The sequence below is a fragment of the Megalops cyprinoides genome, chromosome 7 (genome assembly GCF_013368585.1).
Source record: "Megalops cyprinoides isolate fMegCyp1 chromosome 7, fMegCyp1.pri, whole genome shotgun sequence".
NCBI lineage: Eukaryota > Metazoa > Chordata > Actinopteri > Elopiformes > Megalopidae > Megalops > Megalops cyprinoides.
Window position 1 is genome coordinate 21,233,663 of NC_050589.1, and position 23,247 is coordinate 21,256,909.

Here is a 23,247-nt window from a genome sequence, read left to right on the forward strand (position 1 = left end):
AGCTTTGTTTGTGCCTTCTGTGGCCTTAAACATTTTTTTAAAAATCTCACACTGTGCTTTCTCGGAAGAGTGTGTTAGAATTCAGTGCAGTAGAAACAAGCAAATTGAACGTCTTTCGCCTGCAGTAGTGGATGCTAATATTGTCAAGTTAAAACTAGTTTGGGAAATGAGGGTGGTGTAACCTGTTCAAATTTATGTTCTCAAGTAATTTAATCATGAAGTTTTGCATTTAATTTCCATTATAAAAATTCCTGGCAGTGTTATGCTGAGTTAATGGATCCTATTGTGCTGCCCTCACTGGCTGTAATTCCATTATCGCCTCACCTATTACTCGAGAACCTGACAATAATTTAACTGTGTGCAATTATGAGCGGATGGTTTACAGGGCAACTCCTCAATTACAGATTATCCTTATCTACTAATTCCCAACAGCTGCTCATAAACCTCACTTGCACACTGGCTGTGTTTGTGTGTGCGCATGCATGTGTGTTTGTGAGTGTGTGCACATGTGTGCGTGCACATGTGTGTGTGCACACACATACGTGTGCCCATGCTTAAGTATTATCTTCTGAAGTACAAAATTGTTTGTCTGTCTTGAATGTCTGTGTGGTAGTAGGAGATCTCTGAGTCTGTGTGTGTGTGTGTGTGTGTGTGTGTGCGTGCGTGTGTGCGTGCATGCGTACGTACGTAAGCGCACGTACAGTATGTCTGTTTGTTGGTGTATGAATCTCTGAGTCTGTGTATGTGTTAAGGCAGTCACATGTAATAAAAGAAGTGTCTGTAAACCCAGATTCCAGAAAAACATGCCCTGAGTGTAGAGAGCTGAGTGCCCAGGGAGAAATTGGTGCCTGGCATGTTCTACTATTTGCGGTTCCAGGGGGACTCACTAGCTGTAAACACGCTCACTGAAATCCATGCTTAAGCAATTCTGACTGTGTATGCAGTTTTGAATCTCCTCCCCCCACAACCATCTCCTCAGGTCATACTGAACTGAAGTCAAGGTTACATTAAAGGCTGTACCTCTCACTTATCACCAGGACATTTCCATCACTAAATTTTTCCCCTAAAAGGACAACTGCTGTTGGGTTTCTGGCTGTAACAAGGGCCCTTGACCGGGTGAGTATTTGTGACATGAAACCAAATGTTTTTCTTGGTTGTGCTTTTCTCATACTTGCTGAATTTTCCCAGAGGACTGAACATTTCCTTCAGAGTCCAATAACATATGTCTGTTAATGACGATGGTATTGATCATTGCTCAGAGAACAGTCCAAGGTGAACTTTAAGAATTCCTATAGAGGCCTCAGCTTTGCGTGGGAAAAAAAGCACTCTTCAACAGACACCAGACTTAAACTGTAAATGCATCTTAAGAGGGAGAATCAGTAGGGTCAGAAACCGGCGTTTCCTCTATTCTAATGCTCGTTCTCAGTGGACTCAGCTGAAGTTTGGGAGGAGATGGGCAGACCGAGGAAGTTCCTTGGAGATTTGTCAACAGAGTTGCTGAAAATACCTCTCTCTCATTGATTACAGTGCAGCTAAGCTGATCAGTGGAGGCTGGGGGCTTACGCAGTAGAATCTGAAATAAGCGCTGGCATTTGGGATAAATCTCTGTCTCTGTTCCCATTCCGCCACACCAACCCAGCAGGGCTTACCCTGCCTTTTTCATGCATAGTTAAGTCCCAATCAAGGAGCCACTGCTGATGATGATGTCTGAGCCTGATCTGCACAGAAGCTGTGTGAGGATTTGATTCATGTATCGGTTCATTTATTTCAACATGAAGGAACAAACAGTGATCACTGAAGAATGACAGTGTTACGGGGTACTGCTAACGCCACTGAACCCCAGCTAAACTGGCCAGTATCTGTTTTTATTTTTGATTCACAGAGTACTGACTCTGCTGCCATTTTTGATGCCTTTGTCTTTTCAGGGCATATAGATCATTAATTTCCGTATACATTTTGTCAGTGGGACGCTGTATGGATGCAATTATGGTTGCAACTAACCATGAATAGGGCAAATAAGTATGAAGAATGTTTCTTATCTATTAAATTTTATCTGTAGATGAAAGTTCATAGCTGTGTGAAGCATTCGGAAATAAGCCTTGAATTCATTTTGCTTGACTCTTTCATGACTTATGTTAACAGCCCTGTGAAGGAGGATGGCAGAGATGAAATGACAGTGGTGTGTGGTTACTGACTGCATGCTGGTCAGGGTAGGAATGCAGAAAGGACTGGTCCCGGGACAGCAGATGAAGGGGTAATTCTGACAACAGTTAGCATTTACAAAGAGGTCAACGAACCCGCTCTGTCACTGAGTGCCTGTCAATCATAGGTGTGTCCACACACGGGTGGGGGAGAGGCTTTGATGTTTCCAAGGAACGTTCTGTGCCTCAGGACAATCCTTTACATCTTTCCTTTTCTCTCTCTCTGTCATTGTTTCTTCCTCAATCCCTCTGTCTTGCCACCCCATGCACACACACACACACACTCACTCACTCTATCTCACCCACACACAGGCACACACTTTTTCCTCGTTTCCCTCTTGACTTCTCCATCAATACCGCTTCGTGCGCCTTGGAGATAGAAGCAAATGTTCCATGCGATTGTCAAGTGCTGGCCTCGTAACAACCTGTGGTCTCTCACTTGACGCATGGAGTGCTTCCTATCCGTCTGTATTTGTTTGTAGATGTGCGTGTGTAATTGTCAGCACTGAGAATGCAGCATCATCAGGCACACAGTCTCAATGCAACAGTGTCGCATCTGCCATCTGTCACCTCTGATAATCTGTGTACAGCATTGCAATTTCCAGTTAACACTTTACATTTTGAAATTGAAATTTGTTAGAAATTTCCATATCTATGTTGATGAATAAAAGAAGAGAAAGAGTGAAATTTGCTGTTTTGATGCTGCTAAATTAATTAGAAAGATGAGCCAGGTATAAACAGTCTGTTTCATCATATGGGATGTATTCACACATTCCTCCCCATATCCACCTCTGAGGGTTGCACAGTGGCATACAATAATTGCAGTACATAGACGTTTTACATGTAGGCACTGCAGCTTAATTAAGGATCTAGTTAAAGTAATTTTGCATTTGCATAAATATATACGATAATGATCTATTCTTCCATCCTTGGTAAATTAACCTAGAGTGTGTGAATTAACCATATGAGTATGCAGGAGATGGAAGGATTTGTCTGTAACCATTGCCTGATTTGTATTCATATCGAGACCAGCACCAGCGGCCAAACGTTTTTCCATATTCCACCAGGAACTGCAGAGTCGGGGAGAAAATTGAATATAAAACTGGTATATATGATAAATGCACACACAGCATTATGAGAAACAAGGGTGTTAAAAAAATCACATTAGAATAGAAGCCTGTTCTAAATCAAATCTGAAAAGGTTTTGAAAATGCACACATACACACGCAGATGCGGAGAAAGAGAGATTGAAATCCACAGCATTGTATTTCACTATGTGTGAGATTTGCTCTACACTCCTAAATACATTTGATTCCAGGGTTCCATACCTGTTGAAGCAATATTCTCATGCCTGCCCTTGAGCCTGTGGTGAAGGTGTCAAGTGTCTCAACAGTGATACCAAGGTTATTAGGACTGTCAGCGGGTTCCTGTACCGGTCCCTTCACAATGGGAAATATTCATGTAGTGTATGTCTCTTTATTGAAAATGAAAAGAGCCTTGCTGAATGTTCTCGGGAAAAAAATCAATGTGGCATCTCTCATCTCACAAGCTGCATTTTAGGGCTTCATTCATTCAGTTCTGTAGTCGTTCTTTTTATTTTGCTTCTTTACCTTTTTTTTCTTGCTTTTCCTGCTAATGTAACTTCATTCATCGCCTTTCATTTCCCCACAATGCAATGTGCCACTCCAGTGAACTGAGCAAGAGTGAATTCTTTGTGTTTTTTTTTTCCCATGGTGTAAATCAAACTGTAACAGAGCTTGTAGTGGGTTTATTTATGCTCTGTACTTAGATTTCTGTGTTATTTTACACTGCACTGCTGGAAGCAAAGAATCGCTGTTCAAAGCATAATTTTATATCATTATAAGAAGTAAATTATAGGACCTATTGCCAGTATGACTGATGATTGTTCCTGCTGGTTGAAGTGGTACAATTATACTGTAATTACACTGTACTCACAAGGTGGATATTAGGTAATTTCTAAGTAAGTACACATAATCGTACAATATTAATGCAGCTCCCTATTTGTTACAGCAAGACATGCAAGAAGAAATAAAGTTTAGGGCTCACTTTCTGCCTAGAGTTGAGCTGAGAATTACAGCAATAACAATAAGATCAACAACTCAAAGAAGTCTCCAGAAGTCAAGAGCAATTGTGTAAAAGACTATATTGGAGTTACATCATAATTTCATGGGTATTTGAGCCACTCGACAAGAACAACAACTTTTTACCGCCTTGGCAGTGACTTAACTGGCCTTTGAACTATACAGTGCACGGGTCTATTTGTGAGAGGGAGCCGCATGTCGTGTGCCTCATTCTGGCTAGCCTCGTAAGGGGTGCGTGTGTGTGTGTGAGGGGTTTAAGCACCACCTTGAAGACTCCTGCTGGAGTGTTTCTCCTCAATGGTCTCTGCCGTATCTCCAGGCCTGATGAGTTTAAATCTTCATGATTTCTCTTTCTGCCTTGGAAAACCGCCAGCTGTTCGAAACCTGACAAGCGTTACAGTGCGGTGAACCCAGAGCTGTGGAGGATCATTGTAATTTTATTCATGGGGTCTGAACTGCAGCGCTGGTGCAGAGGAGTTTGCCGATGGGCCTGCTTAAACACCATCACGAAGAAATGATCTGTATTAGTATGTGAACAGCCTCAGGAGGAACTACAACCACAGAACTGACTGTTCACAGGACCACAAGAGGCCAGGATTAGTACATTGATTTTTTTATTAATCTTTTTTTGTGGCAATTTTTAAATTTAATTTTTGTACATCACAAACACTGAAAGACAAGTAAATCCTTGTTCTCACTCACTCCCAAACAACACCCATGCATGCACGCACACACTCATACATATACAAACACACACACACACACGTACACACACACACACACACACACAGACTCCCTGAGGACACCAGTAGACCTCATCAATCCTTTAGAACGCCAGTGAACCGGACCCATTGCTGGTTTGGGAATAGGTCAAAGGATGAATCATCATTTAGCAGGAGAAACAGCTGAATGGGGAGTATTATTCAGACGATATGATGGATAACTTGGATACCTGCTGCTGTAAGCTGCTGTAAGTCTACCTTGTGGAAGTCCCACAGCATATATAAGAGGATGTTCAGGGCCGTCTGATGGCAGGTGGAACAGACAAGAGTAGGACAAGCATCATATAAAAATGTTTACAAGGGGTCAAATATGATTCAGGAACAAATTTATAATGAATCATCTGGTGATTAAGGTTCCTGGATGCAAGTCTTTAATCAGTTGTTGAATGCATGCAATTAATCAACTTGAGATGCCAGTTAGCTCATTTGCATTAGAGATATGCAATGTTTGAACATCTAACAATTCAGACATGATTAACTGAAGAGTTATTGCAAAGTTTCTAAAGAAAGCTCTGACTTCCCCCACAGCGATATGTGAGCTTTTTTTCAGTTCTGTATGTGCATTTATTGCTGTCTGCTTCATGTCTTTTAATTATTGTCATTATTTGGCTGTTTAGCAGGTGTCTCATTCAGGCTGAGTTCTAGAGTATGACAATCATACACTCATGTATACCGTGCTACAAACAATTCCCTCTCAAGTTTAGAGTGCTAAAAGCACAAAACACACTGGAGCACATTCATAAAAAGATAAAGACTATGACTCCTGATATGACTCCCACAGTTCACCTCTGCTGATCTTTGTGTAAAGGGCCCTTCATGAATGGAGGGAGTGAGAGTAGTATGAAACTCTGCATAAATTAACAATAACGCTTAATCACCAAACAAAAAAAAACGGCTAACACTTGTGAGACTGTGTTAACAAGTAACAGATGCAGCCAGGTGGAGGAGGTACAATGAGGCAGAAACTGTTACAGTGTTAGGTACACTCTAGACTGTAGGCAGAATGATGAGCTTAGTTGAACTGAGTGGCCTATTCTGATCATGAAATGTCTAAAAAAACTTGTGGAAACCACAGCACAGTTTCCAGGGGTCTCATCAGACCAAGCTCGTTCGCATTTTGGGGAGAAGGTCTATGGTATAAGGGCTGTTGCTATGTGCTATTTGTCCCATTTTGTAGAGTAATTGCATATGACAAGGCCATTCAGCTCCGGTTCTGGAGGACTGTGTAAGGCTCTTTATACCACTAACACAGAACCGCAGAGGAAAGTCAAAGAGGCTCAATCAAGACAATGATCCACTGAGTCAGGTAGTTAAGTGTTCGGTTGGATTGAAAGCCTGCAATCTCTATAGCCCTCTAGAACCAGGGTAGATTTGCCCTTGGATATGAGAATGGAAGTCAAAGCACTCCAATGTTGCTGAAATACTCAAGGCAGAGTCCTGCACGGGTCCTGTTTTGTAAACCCGCACCCACCCATACCCGCAGTGCTTAAACCTGCATCCAACCCGTTATCCAACAGCAGCACTAATTTAATTCTGTACCCGGCCCGACCTGCTTCAAATAATTTCCGGGACCCAAACTGCGCCCGAATTAAAATCAGTCTACTACATCAGTTGGACAGAAAAATGTTTATTGACTCACAGGTCACACAAAAGCAATCAAACAAATGTTCAAAACACTTAGAGTTGAATTACAACTGATTGACAACAGTAGGCTATATTGATGCAAACTTTCTATAAATTTATCCCGGACATTTGAACTAATGTGCTTTACCACAGTCTGGGTAAACATTATTATTATTTTTTTTACTGGATTATGATAACCTGTCAGCAGATGAGGTTGTCCACTTCTCGCCATAATTTAAACAGATGAGGCTAGGCAAATCCGTTGCATGCAAGATTTCAGTAGTCTGTATGGGAATAGGCTAATGCCTCACATAGCCTCATTATGCGCAAACTATGTACAAACACCAGCCTATGCACACAAATAAGAAAACTAATTACAAATATTTCAAAACCTAGCAGTGCTATCGAACAGTATCTTATCCTCTTGTCTGGGCACCTTTAGCTCTGTGGTCCTTGTGAGATACTGTTGGGTAAAAAATTGGGCATTTTTTTTTTACATTTTCAAAAATTATGTTTTTAAAATAAGCGTTGCCATTTAGACCCGCATTCCACCCGTGGCTTATCAATTTCTGACCGCACCCGTACCCGCAAATTACATTGTAGGATATTTTTCACCTGTTATGTCAAAACTTGCGGGTCACCCGTCGGGTACCCGTGGCCACCTGAACCTGTGCAAGACACAAGGTGTTCACAGTGTCACCATGATTGGTCATCATGTCAGTTCATGGGCCAGGGGCTACAGAAAGGAGTGGAAGAGGACCATGTGTATTGTTAATATGCCCTTCTTGCAGTGACCAAAGCTTCTAACATTCGTTGAATGATACAGTGCTTGCCTACAGACAGAAGGGAATACTAGGTTTACAGGTGGGTAAAATGAGGCTTTTTCCTTGAATGTTGGAGCTGAAGTCTCACTGGCAGATGACAGCATTGTGTTAACATCAGAAGCATAAATGATAAATCGTCTGCGAGCGCAGGAGAGAGCTGCCTCTGAGACCTTGCCTGTACCCACAGCTGCAGCCTTAAATGCTCACTAGGAAGCACTCACGAAAGTGGGCAGTTTTGATTTGGGCACGCGTACCCTCGTAAACTAGGAAGAGAGAGTTGCACAGCATGAGTCTCTACCCTCTCTTCCAATCTCATTCTCACACATAATCCCATACTGTACTGGCATCCCATAGCTACACTGGAGGGGAATGGGCGATGAGCAGAACTGAGACAGTTCTCTGGAAGTAAGGCCTTCACGGTGTATTTCCCATCCTGTTAACCATGTTTCTCTCATTCTTAACAGGGCCAGTCTAATTACAGCAACACAATAGCTGTGATTAGCACTGGCTCTGTTGACTGCAATATGCTTTGCATCTAAGTTGTAGTTTAACAGGCTGTGAAATGATGGTGGTTTGTAGTTGTTTTAATTTAAACTTAATGACTGTTGCTCATAAGCAGTCTCTTACACCATGTATCAGTGGCAGAACAAGTGTTTCCAATTTTAGCCAAAGTTCTTTCTCTCTTAGAATATGAAAACATATACATATAAGAGGGCAATCATTTACAATTACAAGGGATTTTTTGTATTTTACTGCACTACACATTACTACAGCCTCATTTATTGTGGCTAGCACTGGTAAACAGTATGATTGTCAAATTATCCACTTATTCTGTACAGAAACTAATACATAATGTGTACACAGTATCGGATGTCCCTGGGTGTGCTGATGGGAAGTATTACAGTAGTTACTGAAAAACCGTTTACAGTAGTGCTGCTACAATGCTGTTAATACAGTAAATTCTATATTCTGTGTTCAGGATGTAAAAGAATGGCTGCTGTGCTGGTGTGGCCGTGTTTACTGCTGTGCTGGTGATTACACTAGTAGGAAAATTCTGACTGAAAAACATAATTCACTACAGCCAGATTCAAATAAATTACATTGCTGATAGTGATGCATTGCAAGGAATCAATTTAATAAGCTCTGCCACAACTGTACATATTACATATTACTACATAAGAGGCATGGCATTACCGCGAAAGATATCCATTTAGTCCAATTTGAGAGAAACACTGACAATAAAGGCATTGTAATAGGAATATGCTAAAGCACAGTAATTCTACAATAAATGTACCAGTGTAAGACTTACCCGTTCTCACACTAGGCCCGGTTGCCTTTTACCGTGCCCGAGCACGACGTGCAGCACGATTTACTGAAAATCAATGCGTTGCTTAATCAATGCTAACTATCTAGCGATAAATTTGACAAACATAGCTAGTTAGCTAACAGCTAGGCTACCTATCTGAACGATTGTTGACGACTAGCGACTTAAACAGGTTGGCTGCTTTATTTGTGACACTCTAAGCCCCTTAGAGTTAGAAATAAAACTAACCCCTTATGGTTAGTTTTATTTCGCTTGCTAGTAATCAAGCTAATGTGGGGATCCACAGAGTTATTTTTAAGTATAGATCTACAGAACTAACCAATCAAAGATCATTTTGGAGGTAGCCAGATTGTTATATTTAAGGAAGTCAGCTAGCTAATCAAATGATGCTTTAAAAGATTTATTATGATTGAGCGTGTAGCAGATATCCAGCTAACTGTTGCTACAACGGATATAATTATTAAATGGGAGAGTTGCATCATTAATGTCATGTTCGAGTTCCGTGCTCGGGCACGGTTAGCGATCACACTGATGCGTATCGTGCCCGAGTCCAACTGAATCGTGCCCGAGCCCACCTCTTCAAACAGGCCCAGGCACGGTACGGAGCGACCACACTAGTCAAACGAACTTGACTTTGGGCATCAGACGTGCTCAGGCACGGTACGGATTGCCTAGTGTGAGTTGTTTAGTTTTTTTTTTTCTCTCCGTGCCCACAGTCATTTTTGATTAGAAAAGAGGTTATTCTGAGCTTATGTTGCATTTATTTTTATTTGGAAACATTGTTTATCAAAGTTTCATTTATTTGTCTTAAAATTATAAAATAGACTATTTACTATTGCAAGCTGTACTTAACAAATCATACTCAAAAACGTGAGTTTTATACATTCAGACATTTGACATTTTGACAGCGACTGGAGTGTAGAGCATGTGTTGCTGTATTGAGTTTTATCATTTATATTCTGAAAATTTATCAGAGCAATTGAAAAAACTGTAAGACACAGGCTGCAAATGTTCAGCTTCCCTTCAAAAATAGTGCATGTCTTGCATATCCTTACAATTCAAATTCATGTCCTCTTTATGTGCCAGCTGTGTAAGCTGAGCTGAGCTCATTGCAATTCTTTTGTCATTAAATTTTACCATTTGTGTTATAAATTACAATATTTGACATCAAACACTTTCACACCCACCCTTTTAATGTATATATCAATGCCAGTAACCTGCAGAGTCCACACTGTGTTTTCTAGAGCACCTCAGACATAAAGGTTCACATCAGTAAGAAATAGTTTCGTATCCGCTGAGGTTAAATATATCCTTATGCTTTCCTTTCTTGTGAAAAGGAGTGCACTGCTGGTGATGAAATTGATTCTTGACTTTAAAAAATAGACACAGGCAATTCATTCCTGCACAAGATTTAGTGAAGCCCTGCTGCCTTTTCAATAATTCCTGCTCTTTGACCAAAGGAAGTCTCTTCTCTGTGTCACTGATCGAATTGGAGGGACTGTTTTAACACTAAGCAGACTGATCAACAGTCAACAATGATAATAAAACCTTGACAGGGAGATCAGTATGTCTTAAGTTCTCTATATATATTTTTATTTTAAGGCCACAAATTAGTGCTCTCAAAGTCCAGGGACTCCATCATAGCTAGTCAGACTCATGTACATATAAATTTCTTCACTCGAACTTCATGGCTTCCTCAAGGTTCCACAAGAAATCACACAGTGATGTCAGCATCTGCCTGATGCTGATACTGTTCTTGTCTGGAATGACTAGCTTGCATAGCACAGCCAAAAATGCAAATGATAAAATTCATATTCTTAGTAAACCGCCCTTTCTGGGAAAGTCTTTTGGAAAGGCATGAGGCACTTTCTGACACTTCACCTGCTTATGCATTATACTTGTGCCTGCTTAATTTATTTTTTTTACATTTTCTAATATCCTCAACTTCCCTGACCTGAAAAAAATCTATCTCCTCGAATAAGTTGATATGATAGCAAGCTTTAGCCCATTTTTCCACCCTCCTGCTTGAATCAGCTCAGTCAAGCTGTGCCTTCCCAATTCCATTACCCCCTGACAGCCAGCCACCTCTCAGGAGGGTGGCGGCGTGTCTGAGGAGTTTGAATGGATTCTGCTGCGGCTGTGACCGTAATGATCAGACAGACACCGTCAGGAAATCGGAGCATCCTGACTCAAGGGGACCGCAGTGATAGTGTTGTGTCCCAGTCTCACATGTTCAGTACAGTGTATCAGTGCAGTGTGGGGTCATCCGTTCAGTTTTGAGGGCCATTCTGTCATAACTGGGTTGTACATGTTTAAGGTATGAAGAAACCATGGGGTTTTTCGGCAATCAATCCATAAACCCCATGTTTAATTAATATTGGCACAAAAACCAACAGAATCATTGAAGAGGAATTCAAATGAACACTTAAAGTGTTTCTGTCTGACACCTTTCCCTTTCTTTTTTTCACTCTCTTCACACACACGAAATGTTTCCTCATCACTTATCCCGCTCCCTCTTGCTTTGTTTGAGAGGATGGCTCCTCTAATTACTGATGTTTCATTAAGAGTGCTCAATTAGTTCTTCAAGTACACAAATTAGTGGCACAAGTAGCTGTGCTCCTTCCTCACAACGAGTGGTTGGGTGCGTTTTGGGATGTTGGATGAGCACAGCCGTCTAGAGTGGATTGCTCTTCTGCTTACCATGATTAAGGGCTTGCCTGGAGCCGAGGACTCGACTGCGCTTATTTATCATGGGTGACTAGACGTTGTCGGTGTGCGACGATCGGCATCCGGCAAACCCCATTCTTCTCTGTGTCTGTCAGCCTGTGAAGTATTAAATCTCCTCTTAACAAACTGGATTTGTGCAGGAAAGTCTGACATTCATCTTTTAACGGATAATTACATAACAGCGCCGTCAATACAGAATTTGCACTGGTAGATAGCAGTGAATAAAGGAAGCCCAAGAAAGGCACACTCTTTGTTATTTCTGAGCGTTTGCTGGTAGCTGCGGTCATATGTGATGCGTGTGATTTTGTTGTCTTCTTTGCACCTGCCGTGAGCCCACTACTCATGAAAGACAGGAAGGATAAATAGTGGTAATTGCAACAGTAGTGATGTGTCAAGTACAAGGCTCTGCACTGTCTGAGGTGCACTCTTCTGTGTGTTCTCAGGCTCTTGGCTTTGACATCAACTACAAAGGTTTTGCGCCTCACGGTTGGCTGTCCTTAAGGGTTACCATTTGCATGAGTTGATGAAATTAAATTTTGCTTTGTACTCGAGAAGCCTGAAAAAAGTACTGTTCTACAGTCACTCAGTCACTCACTCACTGAATCCCACAAACCCTAAGTCTAAAAGACTTATTGTTATGGTGGTCCTCCATATGGCAACAAATAGGAGTTTCATTTATTCTTATTCATTCACAATGAATGAAAGGTAAGGTGAGGTGATTCATTACCAGCTTAGGGGAAAACTCCAGTCTTGACCAGGGCTCCTTTTCATCCATTTCCATTGACAGATCAACGATCAGTTCTTGTCTTTCAACAGAGACTGCTTTACAAGAAAACCGTTTCACAGAAAACTGTTATCTGCTTTACAGAAAAAAAACTGCAGGAAAAAAGAGAACTAAAAGTCATGCAGTCCCAAAATTAGAAAATGTAATTGCTGCTGGGCACAGAGAACCCGAGACAGCAAGTGAGAGTCTGGAGAGTCTGGGCTGGCCTGATTGTGTTTTATGATTCATGTTGCTCTGAGTGTACATATTCATGACGGACAGCCCTGGTTTCTCAGCTGAGAGTCTTGCAGCATTATCATGGGCTGTCCATGTGAACTCATAGGTCACTTCAAGACCATGGGTGTGGCTACCTCTGGTAGCTCTGCTTATGTTGGATATGAGAGTTTTTGGAAAACAAAACCAGGTTCCAGACTGCTTTCATTTGGTTTCTTGGAGTGCACTCTTTCTGAACTAATTGCCTGAGCTGACCCATTTAATTTATAGGCTTTTGCAAAAAAAAAAAAAAAAACAAAAAAAAAAAAATCCTTTGTGCCATTTGTACATACTGGTGGAACTCTCACAGGTGGATGCCAAGCCAAGCTGCAGTTGCTAGGCAATCTGTCACCTAGCCAACGAAGCAACCTGTGAAAGTATGAAAAGTCTGCCAGGTGTTTCCCTGGCTTAATTAGGGATTTTGAATACTGTAACTAGCTAAAGATTCTCCAACCAACAGAATAACACAATACTTTTACAGACACTGTATACTTTAAAGATGATACAATGTCAAAACTCCACTGAAAATATTCAAGCAATGTTATGCCTCTCTGTTTTGTGTTTAATATCTGTTTTTGTGACACTGTTCTGTGGTAGCAATATTAGAATAGCAGCACTGGTACATGTGAGAAAGCCTGGGTACATGTGTGAGGTAACATTTTACATTACAGTGACCTTGCCTCTGTAATTGCATTTGTTAGTGGTATGTAAGTTTTATGTAAGTGCATCCTTCTACATTGTACTTACTGTATGTAAGACCCTCATATTGAATATAATTACACATGTGTAATATAGTGTCAGTATAGTGCTTACTTAATCTTCACATGCATTTACAGCTCTCCATATACATAATACTTGCATACCATAGTAGTAACATATGTTATTAAGCAGGTACAAGGCCACTCTGGTATAGTGTGATCCAGTGTGCTAGCTAGCATTAGCCTTTTGTACTACATATAGAATTAATATTAGATGGCGCACCAGAACCATAGCTAAATATGAATATGAAAATAGTTGGTAAGATAATAGAGTCACTTACCTTAGTGTGAGCTAGTTAATGCTTATATTAGTCATATGCCATTGTGTTTAATGTAGACTATCCTGAAAGGATTGAAATGTTGTTGTTGTTCACCCTTATTCATATGCAATTATTAAACTGTCAGCTGAGACAAACTGAATCAGACTGTTTCTCAAATGCACACTTTGTACTTTTGTAGGTTACAGTATTTTATTTAGCTTCACATAGCCTACAAGGTGTAGTTAGGGATGATGGACTATATAAGTTGTCGATAATGGTCTATATAACATATATTGCTGTGTAATAACAGTAATGGAATATCTTGCAAATTTCACTTATTGTTTTAGTTCATCCTATGTAATACTAGTCTGTTGGACTAGTCTATTGAACTAGTCTAATGGACAGTTCAGTATTGTAATTAATGTATTGTTGAATATATAGCATTTGAGTGCAGTATTGCTGAGGTGTACTATTTCAACCATCATACAACATACATCGAGAATATTATATTTGCGTTTTTATCACATAGCAAATGCTCTTATCTAGTATGATTACAAGATGTAAGTACATTTAATGTTACATTTAAATTTTGATATCCAGCAGACGCTCTTCTCCAGAGCAGCTGTCAAAGTTGGTGAATCCAATGACATGGTGAATCCAACGACATGAAACATAACACCAACAAGGAATATGAAACAGAGTGATACACTGACAAATACTTTCACATGCAGACAGGTCATTAAGTGATGATGATTACTGTCTTCATTACTATTATTATTACTGCTACTGCTTCTGCTGTTATCAGTACATTGCTTGACCCCTGTGCATTATGTTCCTGGCAGGTGTCTGGATCAAACCCACACGGGCCTCTCGAATGAGGGAAAAGAGGGCAGACTTTGTGGCTGGTTGCCTGGGTGGAAGGGTCATTGCCGCGGGGGGCCTAGGTAAGCAGAGCCCAGTACATCATCTCCTAGCAACTGGGGCCTGACCTTCACACAGCGCAATACTTGGGTCTAAAGCAACTGCCACTGTAAACTGTCATTTCGTTGCTGTTTATTGTTATTATTGTAAGTTAATTTTCCACTTGAATACTTTGCTTAAATTACACAGTCAGATACTTGAATACTGTTTAAATTACAAGATATTTCCATGTTTCAGATGAAATAAGGCATATTATTTGTTGACATTGCTCACCAAGAATGGCTTTTAATGTTGTTGTACACACTGTTACTGAAAGAAACAACAGACCAGTGGAGGTCTCTGATGAACCTGTGCAATGTGTCTGTTCTAGAATCCAACAGCAGTTCCTATGGCATTATTATCCATGTGGATTAGGATGTGGTTAATCTATTTATTCCTTTCAATTTTTCTTGTCTCTGATTACCGGGGCTCATGAGGAAGATGTGCAGTGTTTTCATTGTGTTACCAGTACTATTTTTGTTCACTTTTATATCATTCCAGGGAGTTACAAAGGTGGATTTTTACAAATGTCAGAAGAGATGTGGGGGCGGGAGAGTTTTCTGTCTACCAAATATAATATTGAGGCCATTGTGCTGCACTTTAAACGCAGCATATTTCGCACCTCAGCCTTTTGTCTCTAAAAAAAACAGATTTACAGACAGTTCAAAAGCCAACTGAGAATTTTCCATTTCTCTTCAGGGTGAATAAAAAGCCTCTTTATTATTCATAGGGTTGGGTTGTGAAAGGCCTCAGAGTGACATGAGATTGTCATGCTATTGAGAGGATCTCTCGTTCTCTTTCTCTGTCTCTCTTCCTGTCTCACTTGTTTCCCTTCCTTCCCCTCTCCTTCTCTCCCCCTTTCCCCCATGTCTTTCTCTCCCATCTCAAACCCCCCTTGTATTCTGGCTCTCACTGCCTTTATTTTGAGGAGGAAAAAAAAATGTGCATCAATTGTCTGATTAATGCAATCCAATTTCGTTTAAAACAAAAAACGCTTATGATAACACAAGTAACAGGCCCATGGGAGAGTGGGGAGACAGTGTCACATCCACTCTGCTTTGAAACGGTAAATACGGTAGATGATGGAATATCAATGAGTGAGATGTCATCCTTTCCAGCCCCCTTAAATCTTGCCAGAATTCATTAGCTGTGCTATCAGATTTATTGTTCAAATCCAAGTTTGGAATCAGTGAGCCAGCTTTCGTTTGTCACTTGCATCGGCTAGCTGACGTCAATCTCCTAGTTTTGTCTCTTCGATTTTCCCCACTCTGTCCACCTTTAACCAAGCAAAAGAAGAAAATTCTGAATGATTCTATAACGAGTTGGCAGGCTCATTGTGTTGCTGTAATGTCTCTATAACTGTTCCAGCTGTCAGTAAAGAATCGCAGCTCCCCCCCCAAATATCTCTGCCTATGGCAAGATTCCTGCCCTTTGTATCTCACTTGGATGTCTGGGAAGAAGATTTGTCACACTCTGGAAAATTATCTTGCCTTTTTACTTTTTTTTTTTTTTTTTACTTTTTTTGAGGCTTCTCTCTTTCCTGAAGGAAAAAATGAATTTGGTCTATAAATCCTGTTGCAGTTTCATACCTCAGTGCTCTTAAAGAAGCCAGAGGAAGTCCATTTTCAAGGATGTTTTGTAATGGGTGGTGTGTTATATGTGAGCATGTCTTCATCAGCAAGAGCTCACATTACTGCCTAGATAAGGATGAGCTATTATGAGTTATGTAAATAATTGTAGTCAGTTGAATTGTCTTGCAGATTCCCCTTCCACATTTTATTTAGTAGAGATGACTGCACAATAGTTGAGATATTTGTGTAAAGCGCTGCATGATCTGTTGAATTGAAATTCTTAAAAATATGTATTTATTTTCATCTACCTCATAAAGGTTGTTTCTATTGTGTTTTTACTCTCTGTTACTTCAGAAGTAGTGTTATCAGGTATCTTCAAAGTCTGTTGAATGCTGCAGTGCTACATAAAAAGCCTGTTTTAAAATGTTGATTGCTTTATATTGCCACTATTAGCATTATTATTAAAGGACTTGGTTTATTTGACTACTAAAAGCAATCCTCACAGTTTTACAGTATAGTAACTCTTACAGCTTTGTTACAAAGGCATTCTTCTCCTCGTATACAAACCCACCATCCTGCAGGTATCCACAACATTGCACTAATTACTGCTGCTGGCCACCTTTGTGCACAGCTGTGGCCATCAGGTCAAGTGTGTTCATCTTCCCTTCCCTTTACATATAAAATTGGAGGTGTTTTATCACAGATGTTCATATAATATAAACATATGGTTAGCAAAGGAAATGTGATATGAAATGGGACATTGAGGTAAGGGACACCAGTCCTAAGATTAGCTGCTTAGCTGATAATCAAAGCGGGAAGAAGAGAGCTGGTGCACCAGCCTTTGGCTGCACGTGAGAGGAGCATGCTGCTCTGCAGATGAAAAGGGAACAGTGATAAGTGCTCTTTGATTAGCGTGAAAGAGGAAAGAGGACTTTGCTCCAGCACTTCCTTCTCCAGAGAAATTATGATAACAATAGTACCTTCCCCACACACCCCCCCCAACCTCCACCAGCACACACACACACACACATACCCTCTGGATCAGATGCCTCATTCCGTATCATCTGCAGTTCAAATTGTGTCTCCATGGAAACCGGAACAAGTTAGTGATTTGAGTGGTGGGTGATTTATAATGACAGAGAGCTGAACGCCAGAGGTAAAGACTTCTGTTCAGTCATGCTGACCTTTTTTGGGTCTACCTTTGGGTAATCTGTGTGTTTGTTTTTTTATTACTTCATGTGTTTTAGTCTCAAGTTTTGCTCCGCTTTACAGCAGAGATGTTGATTTAGGATCACTTGTTTGTGCTCCAGAATAAAGTCGGGTAAATAAATGTTACATTGAACTAAGCGCAGTCGGCTTTGTTAATGCGTGCCCTGGTTTTTTTGTTCTGTTTCACCGGAGTGATGTTGTTTTGTTTTCTGCTGATGCCTTTGAAAACGATGTTTCATGTCTGCACTCTTTTTAGTATAATCCTGTGATCTGCTTTTCATCTCAGCTTCATCTAAATTGTAAACAAGCAGGCTTCCTCTTTACCAAATCTGCAAGGCTGATTCCTGTGCCAGTCCAGACAGGGTGTGGGGCTGGCATTCTGCCCCGCTGCAGGGCACAAAGTGTGAGGATGCAGAGAGGAGCTGACCCTTAACTTTAGACAGCTGTTGACGTGATAGAAATAGATGGGCTTTATTACGCTGTAGGTTTACTACGCAGGGGAGGAGGGGCGGCGTTCTGGTTTCTAGTCCGGGTCTGAGAAGGGTGGCGTGGGGATCATGTGAAGAGGGAAAGACCACACAGATTATAACAAGTGTCACACATTCTTTCTTCTGAGTTAGTTATACATGTTCCTTGGAGTGTGTCATAAATGTCGTATAAATCTGTTTCTGTATGTATGTATGTGTATGTGTGTGTGTGTGTGTGTGTCCATGTTTTGTGGGGTGGGAGTGTTTACCGTGTTTGTGGGAATAACAGTGTTATGATTGAGGGTTTTGCCTCCAGTGCTCTGACCTTTGACCTGCTCACTTTGTAAATCTGCGCACATGCTGCTCGTGACAAGCATAGTAACAGTGAAGATCATTTTAATTGCAGAGCTAATTAGAGCAGGGTTATTTTCTGTCTCTGTTTAACTGAGCAGTTGGATTTAATACTGCTGCAGGATTTTATTTGGAATTACTTTGGTTAACTCCTTTTTGCAATAGTAATGTAAAATCTCTGTTCCTCCCTGGATGCTGTGTGGATGCTCTGTGGGGATGCTCATCTGGAGTGAAATGGCGACTATGCAACACTACAAATGAGTCTGCCCGCTGAGGCTGTGTGTGACGTGGACACTCTGGGGGGTACATGCGTATGAGTATAACTCCAGGAGAGATATCTGAAATTTTTGTTGCTATGGTGAAAGGACCTATTGGAATTGGTGGTTGTAAGGGTGTTGGAGTGATAGGGGTGTATTTATGTGGTGAAACAAGAAAAAAAAGATTGAGTTTATTTCTTACAAAATGTTTATGTACATTAGCACTGTAATAGACACAGCACCCTCTCTCTGTCTCTGTTGATCTCTGTCTCTATATTTGTGTATCTGTTTCTCTCTCTTTTTTCTCTTTTGTGTACATGTGTATATGTACAGTATGCGTTTCTGTCCATTTATTTATTTTTGAGAATCACAACGGAAATAAGTGTGGAGACTTTTTTTTGCTTTTTCCTTAGCAATATTTTATTTTTTAATGTGTGCTTTATTGTTCAGACAATACTGGCATGCTTGTGAAAGTGTTGGTGTTTGCAGGTAACCAGCCATCCCCCCTGGCCTCGGTGGAGAGCTACAACCCGGTGAAGAAGCGCTGGGAGTATGCCGCCCCCCTGCCCAGTCCCCGCTGCTCCTGTGCCAGCCTGCAGACCCCCCACATGCTCTTCCTCATCGGAGGCGTGGCGCAGGGTCCCAGCAATGCTGTGGAGGCCCTCTGCCTGCGGGAGACTGTGTGACGTGCCCGCAGACGGACAGGCAAACTCGGCCGGACAGAGCAGTGACCGCACGCCAAAACAGCGCTGTGCTCCGCGTTCCACCGCCCTCCCCCAGCTCATCCCAGCCCACCAAAGACTGACACCGCATCCGAATAAATGGAGAAGCACTGAACATTATGTCTTTTTGCTTTTTCAGAGTGCGGCTTATCTGCAGAAAACAAGGAGAACTGTCTGCCATTTTGTCTGCCCAATTCTCCAACCTTTGGAGGAATCAGAACAGAAATACAAGCAAAAAAAACAATACACTAAAGACGCCTTGAACTGTACAGTTGATTTCACAATCAAAGCAGGGTACTCTACTGAAAAAAGGAACTTAGGGCCATAAATGCAAAGCCACTGCAGTACCTGTTTGCAGTAGCATATTTAGCACTTTTATTTTCTAAAAGACAGAGAGATAATACAAGGATTTGGTTTATATTTTACCTCTGCAGAGATGCATGTGGGAAAACAGCACTGTTTTTATTGTGGAATGAGACTGACCTCACAATGAACACTTGAATGAACACATGGCCACCTGTTACGGATTAGAACACTGACTGCTGGAGGAGCAATGCATGCATGGTAGAACTGCAGCACAGAATGACGGCTAGAACCCTCTCATTTAAAAAAAAAGACAACTACTTTCAGAATTCAACATTCGATATTCAGAATTCAGTCGCCTACACACTGTTTCACACACACATGCACACACACACACCTTTACGCACATGTTACCTCAGAGTTTAAACCCTCATCATAAATTAAAGCCCTTTTGGACATGTAACCAGCCAGTGCTTGTGCTGGTGACCATGGCAGCATTCATCGAACCCTTGGTGTCTCCTTGGTGAGAATGAAAAAAGGGGTCACGAGTTGTGTTTTTATTGCAGGGGATGAAGGGCAGGGTCAGCCCGCCGTAGCCTAGAGCATCCTATTATACGATCTCACGGCCTGTCACATCCTGTGCATCAGCGCTAGGAGTGATGAGGCAGAGCACATGAGCAGTTTACCTGCTGCTGTGGTAATGGGAAAGCAGAGCCAGGGCTGAGACTGGACACAGCAGTGGATCAAACGCATGGCAGGCCTCTGTCTCACCTTCCTTCCTCCTTGCCAATTAGGAAAGCTTAACTTTTGAACAGGGGTGTTTCTTTCACCGAGAGTCATTCATTGTCAGTGACAGAGGAAATGGGTGGTACTCGGGTGGAGGCAGGTGTGTGCTCGTGTCCCAAAGTGTCCTTTCCACTTTGGGACTAGTGTGTTTTGGATTTTGGAAAGGTATTACAGAGCGGTTGTTAGCAGCTCTCGGCTCTCTCTTATCTGTCCTCTCTACACTGGATCACATGCTTTGTGCACCCTCTCCTCATCTGAAAATCCCTTCTCCTGCCTCCTTCTCCAGAATGAGTGCAAGCAAGTTAACCAAACAGTGAGGACTGTTACTAGCAGCACCATGATAGCCCTGCCTCTTTTTAAAAGGGGTTTTGAGAAAAGGAGCTTTTTTCCCCCCGTGAATCTGAATGTCAGATTTGTGAGGAGAAAGCAAGTAGCGTAAAACCGCGGCTATGGTGACTTATCTCTGCTAAGTGTTGTGGCCTGGCTGTGAATCACTGGGATTAGTCTCGCGGTCTCTGGAGGGCCGTGAGCCGGTGACTGTTTGGCTGAGAGGGGCTGAGAGAGGCCTGTCAGGGGCACGCTGCCTCCCCTTTACAGAAGGACTCTGTGTAGGAGAGCATCTCAGCTCTCCACCAGACTGTAACAAGAGAGAGGGTGAGAGAGAGAGACAGAGACAGAGAGAGGACAGAGACAGAACTAAAGCCTATTGAGGTTACGCTTTCTATAGGACTTGTGCGATGTGACTGAAAAGAGGAAGAGGGGGAGAAGGATATTGTGTTCCAGCTTTTCTGTTTTACTGTCACAGGACTCTGCTGGTGGAGGGGAGAGAGGAGAGGAAGAGAGAGAAAGAAATTTTATTAAGAGTGATCCTCTGCTCTCTTCAAGGCTGAGAGAACAGCAGAAGAACAGTCTGAGTGTAAACAGAAGATACAGATGATAGCCTGTCACATGTGTGTGTGTGTGTGTGTGTGTGTGTGTGTGTGTGTGTGTGTGTGTGTGTATGTGCGTGTGTGGAGGCGTTATTTCACTGAGCAGCCCGCCTATGTTTTACGCTTATGAGTGCTTTCGAGGCAGGCACACCTCACTCTCATCCTCTCCTGAAATACCTCACCTCTCGTGAGGTTAATGAGTTATCCAGGGGGCCTCCCCCTCCCGCCGCATGCTGATTGACAGAGGTCTGACATTGCCATCAGGGTTCATTATCCATTCTTTGATCAGCTGCCCTTCGGCCGTTAGGTGGGGGGAGGGGATGGAGGGGGTGACATGTGCCCTGATTGAATAGATTGAATCATGTTGTTACGCAGCGGGTAACGCAAGGTGGCTCTCTGATGGCACCGCGCCCTGTCATAATCAGAACCTGTCATGCGTCACCATGCTGTCCACCATCGGATATCTACATATTCATAGCTCTGGGGGTCCCTGGAGTTTCCATTCTGCAGATAGGAAGGGCAAGCAGTGCGAGGGCACTCAGCTGCTGGTGGTGTGTATCGCACTGCTGCAGTCGCAATTAATTGCCACTAGTATTGCTTCTGCTTCCAACAGATGCAGGCTAGCATGAGGATCAAAGACTTTGGCAGTTATAAACCACCCCCACCGCCCCTTTGCTTGAGCTACACGCAATTTAAAGTAAGGATCACGATTGCTCTCAGCTGGATGAATGGATTTTTTTTTAAACCTGTCAAATAATACCAGCCTGACAAATAAATGGCCATGTTTAAACAAACATTAATCGCAGGACAGAAATACCTGACAGATGGAAGGGAGGTGAAAATGGGCAGAAATAAATATGAATATTTCTTCTTCAGGACTGAGTTGTTTTTATAAGAAACAAGATTTTTTTTTTTTTTAGTAAGGTTCCAGATTGTTTATGACACCTTAGCGCAGTATTATATCTTGTCTTGTCTGTAGTCGGGAATCAATAAAACGCTCAGCGTTGTCTTTGTGAGAGGTTAGGCTTTGTTTCAGGTTAAGACTGCATTTTGACACAAATTATCCCCGGAAGGCTTCTGAGAGCAGTGCGTTGGTGCAAGCAGGGAAAATGAAACGAACCTATTCCTCCCAATTCAACTTGACGGTGACTCATTTGCATAACGATGGTCTGCTCTGGCCACAATTTCATTCGTGCTGACTTCGGTGCACGTGACGCACATACTTTTTTTTTTTTTTTTAAGATTGTTGCACCCAAGCAGTACACCACGTTTAAGCTGCTATGCCTCTGTTGTTTCTGGTCTTTTTTCTTTTTTTTGGTTCTGTCTAAGGTTATCCGTGTGGGAGAAGAGATTTTTCTTCCATCAATCGCACATACAATTGAGCTGTTATGTAATATAGGGTGACTGCATTCAGTTCAGAGAAAGACAGCAAGGGAGAGAGGGAGGGAGACCAAAAGGAGAGAGAACATTATCTCCGTCTGCCCCTGCATCTTTTCAGACATGGGAACATGTGACAGTGTCCTGTGACACCTCCTCCTCTGCCATTTTGGTAACTGTGTCCATGTCATGTCTCACTGCCTTCTCACTTTAGGCCACTAGCTGTGGACAGACCCAACATTTTAACTACTGCCAGAGGTAGGCGAATGTACATCACTCCGTGAAGTCTGGTTATTATTATGCATACTCATTATGGCTATGATTTAAAGAAAAAAAAGTATTGTAAAGAGCTTTGTTAAGAGCCAAACCTGGAATTTCCTTTACAGCTTTATTTTATTTATGACTTTTTTTTTACTGTGAACATGCACCTTAGTCTTAGTAACGTTACCAGCAGAGAACGATGATCACAGTGACGTGAGTACCGTAGCAGCTGTGTTCACAGTAGATGTCGTTCCAATCTGTTCTTGATATTATTCTCTCGGACGTTGGCTCTGCTCCGTGTTTGTGTATATTTCCAGTTTGTTTTTGACGTTTTCTCTGAGTACAGTTTGTGTTCAGTGGGTTCAGCCATTGTTTGTGAGATGAAGGTCTATGTGATTTTGGTCTGTGTGTGACGTA

General features: G+C 41.8%; 1 protein-coding gene across 1 annotated transcript in view; it reads left to right on the forward strand.

The window, feature by feature from the left end:
• The window catches only part of klhdc8b (kelch domain containing 8B), a 57,444-nt gene extending 37,155 nt beyond the window's left edge, over window positions 1-20,289 (forward strand). The window contains exons 4-5 of the mRNA XM_036533471.1: window positions 14,480-14,581; window positions 18,942-20,289. Coding sequence (XP_036389364.1) covers window positions 14,480-14,581; window positions 18,942-19,138 — 299 coding nt within the window. The 3' untranslated portion in view covers window positions 19,139-20,289. The remainder of the gene's footprint in view (window positions 1-14,479; window positions 14,582-18,941) is intronic.
• The last annotated feature ends 2,958 nt before the right edge of the window (window positions 20,290-23,247 follow it).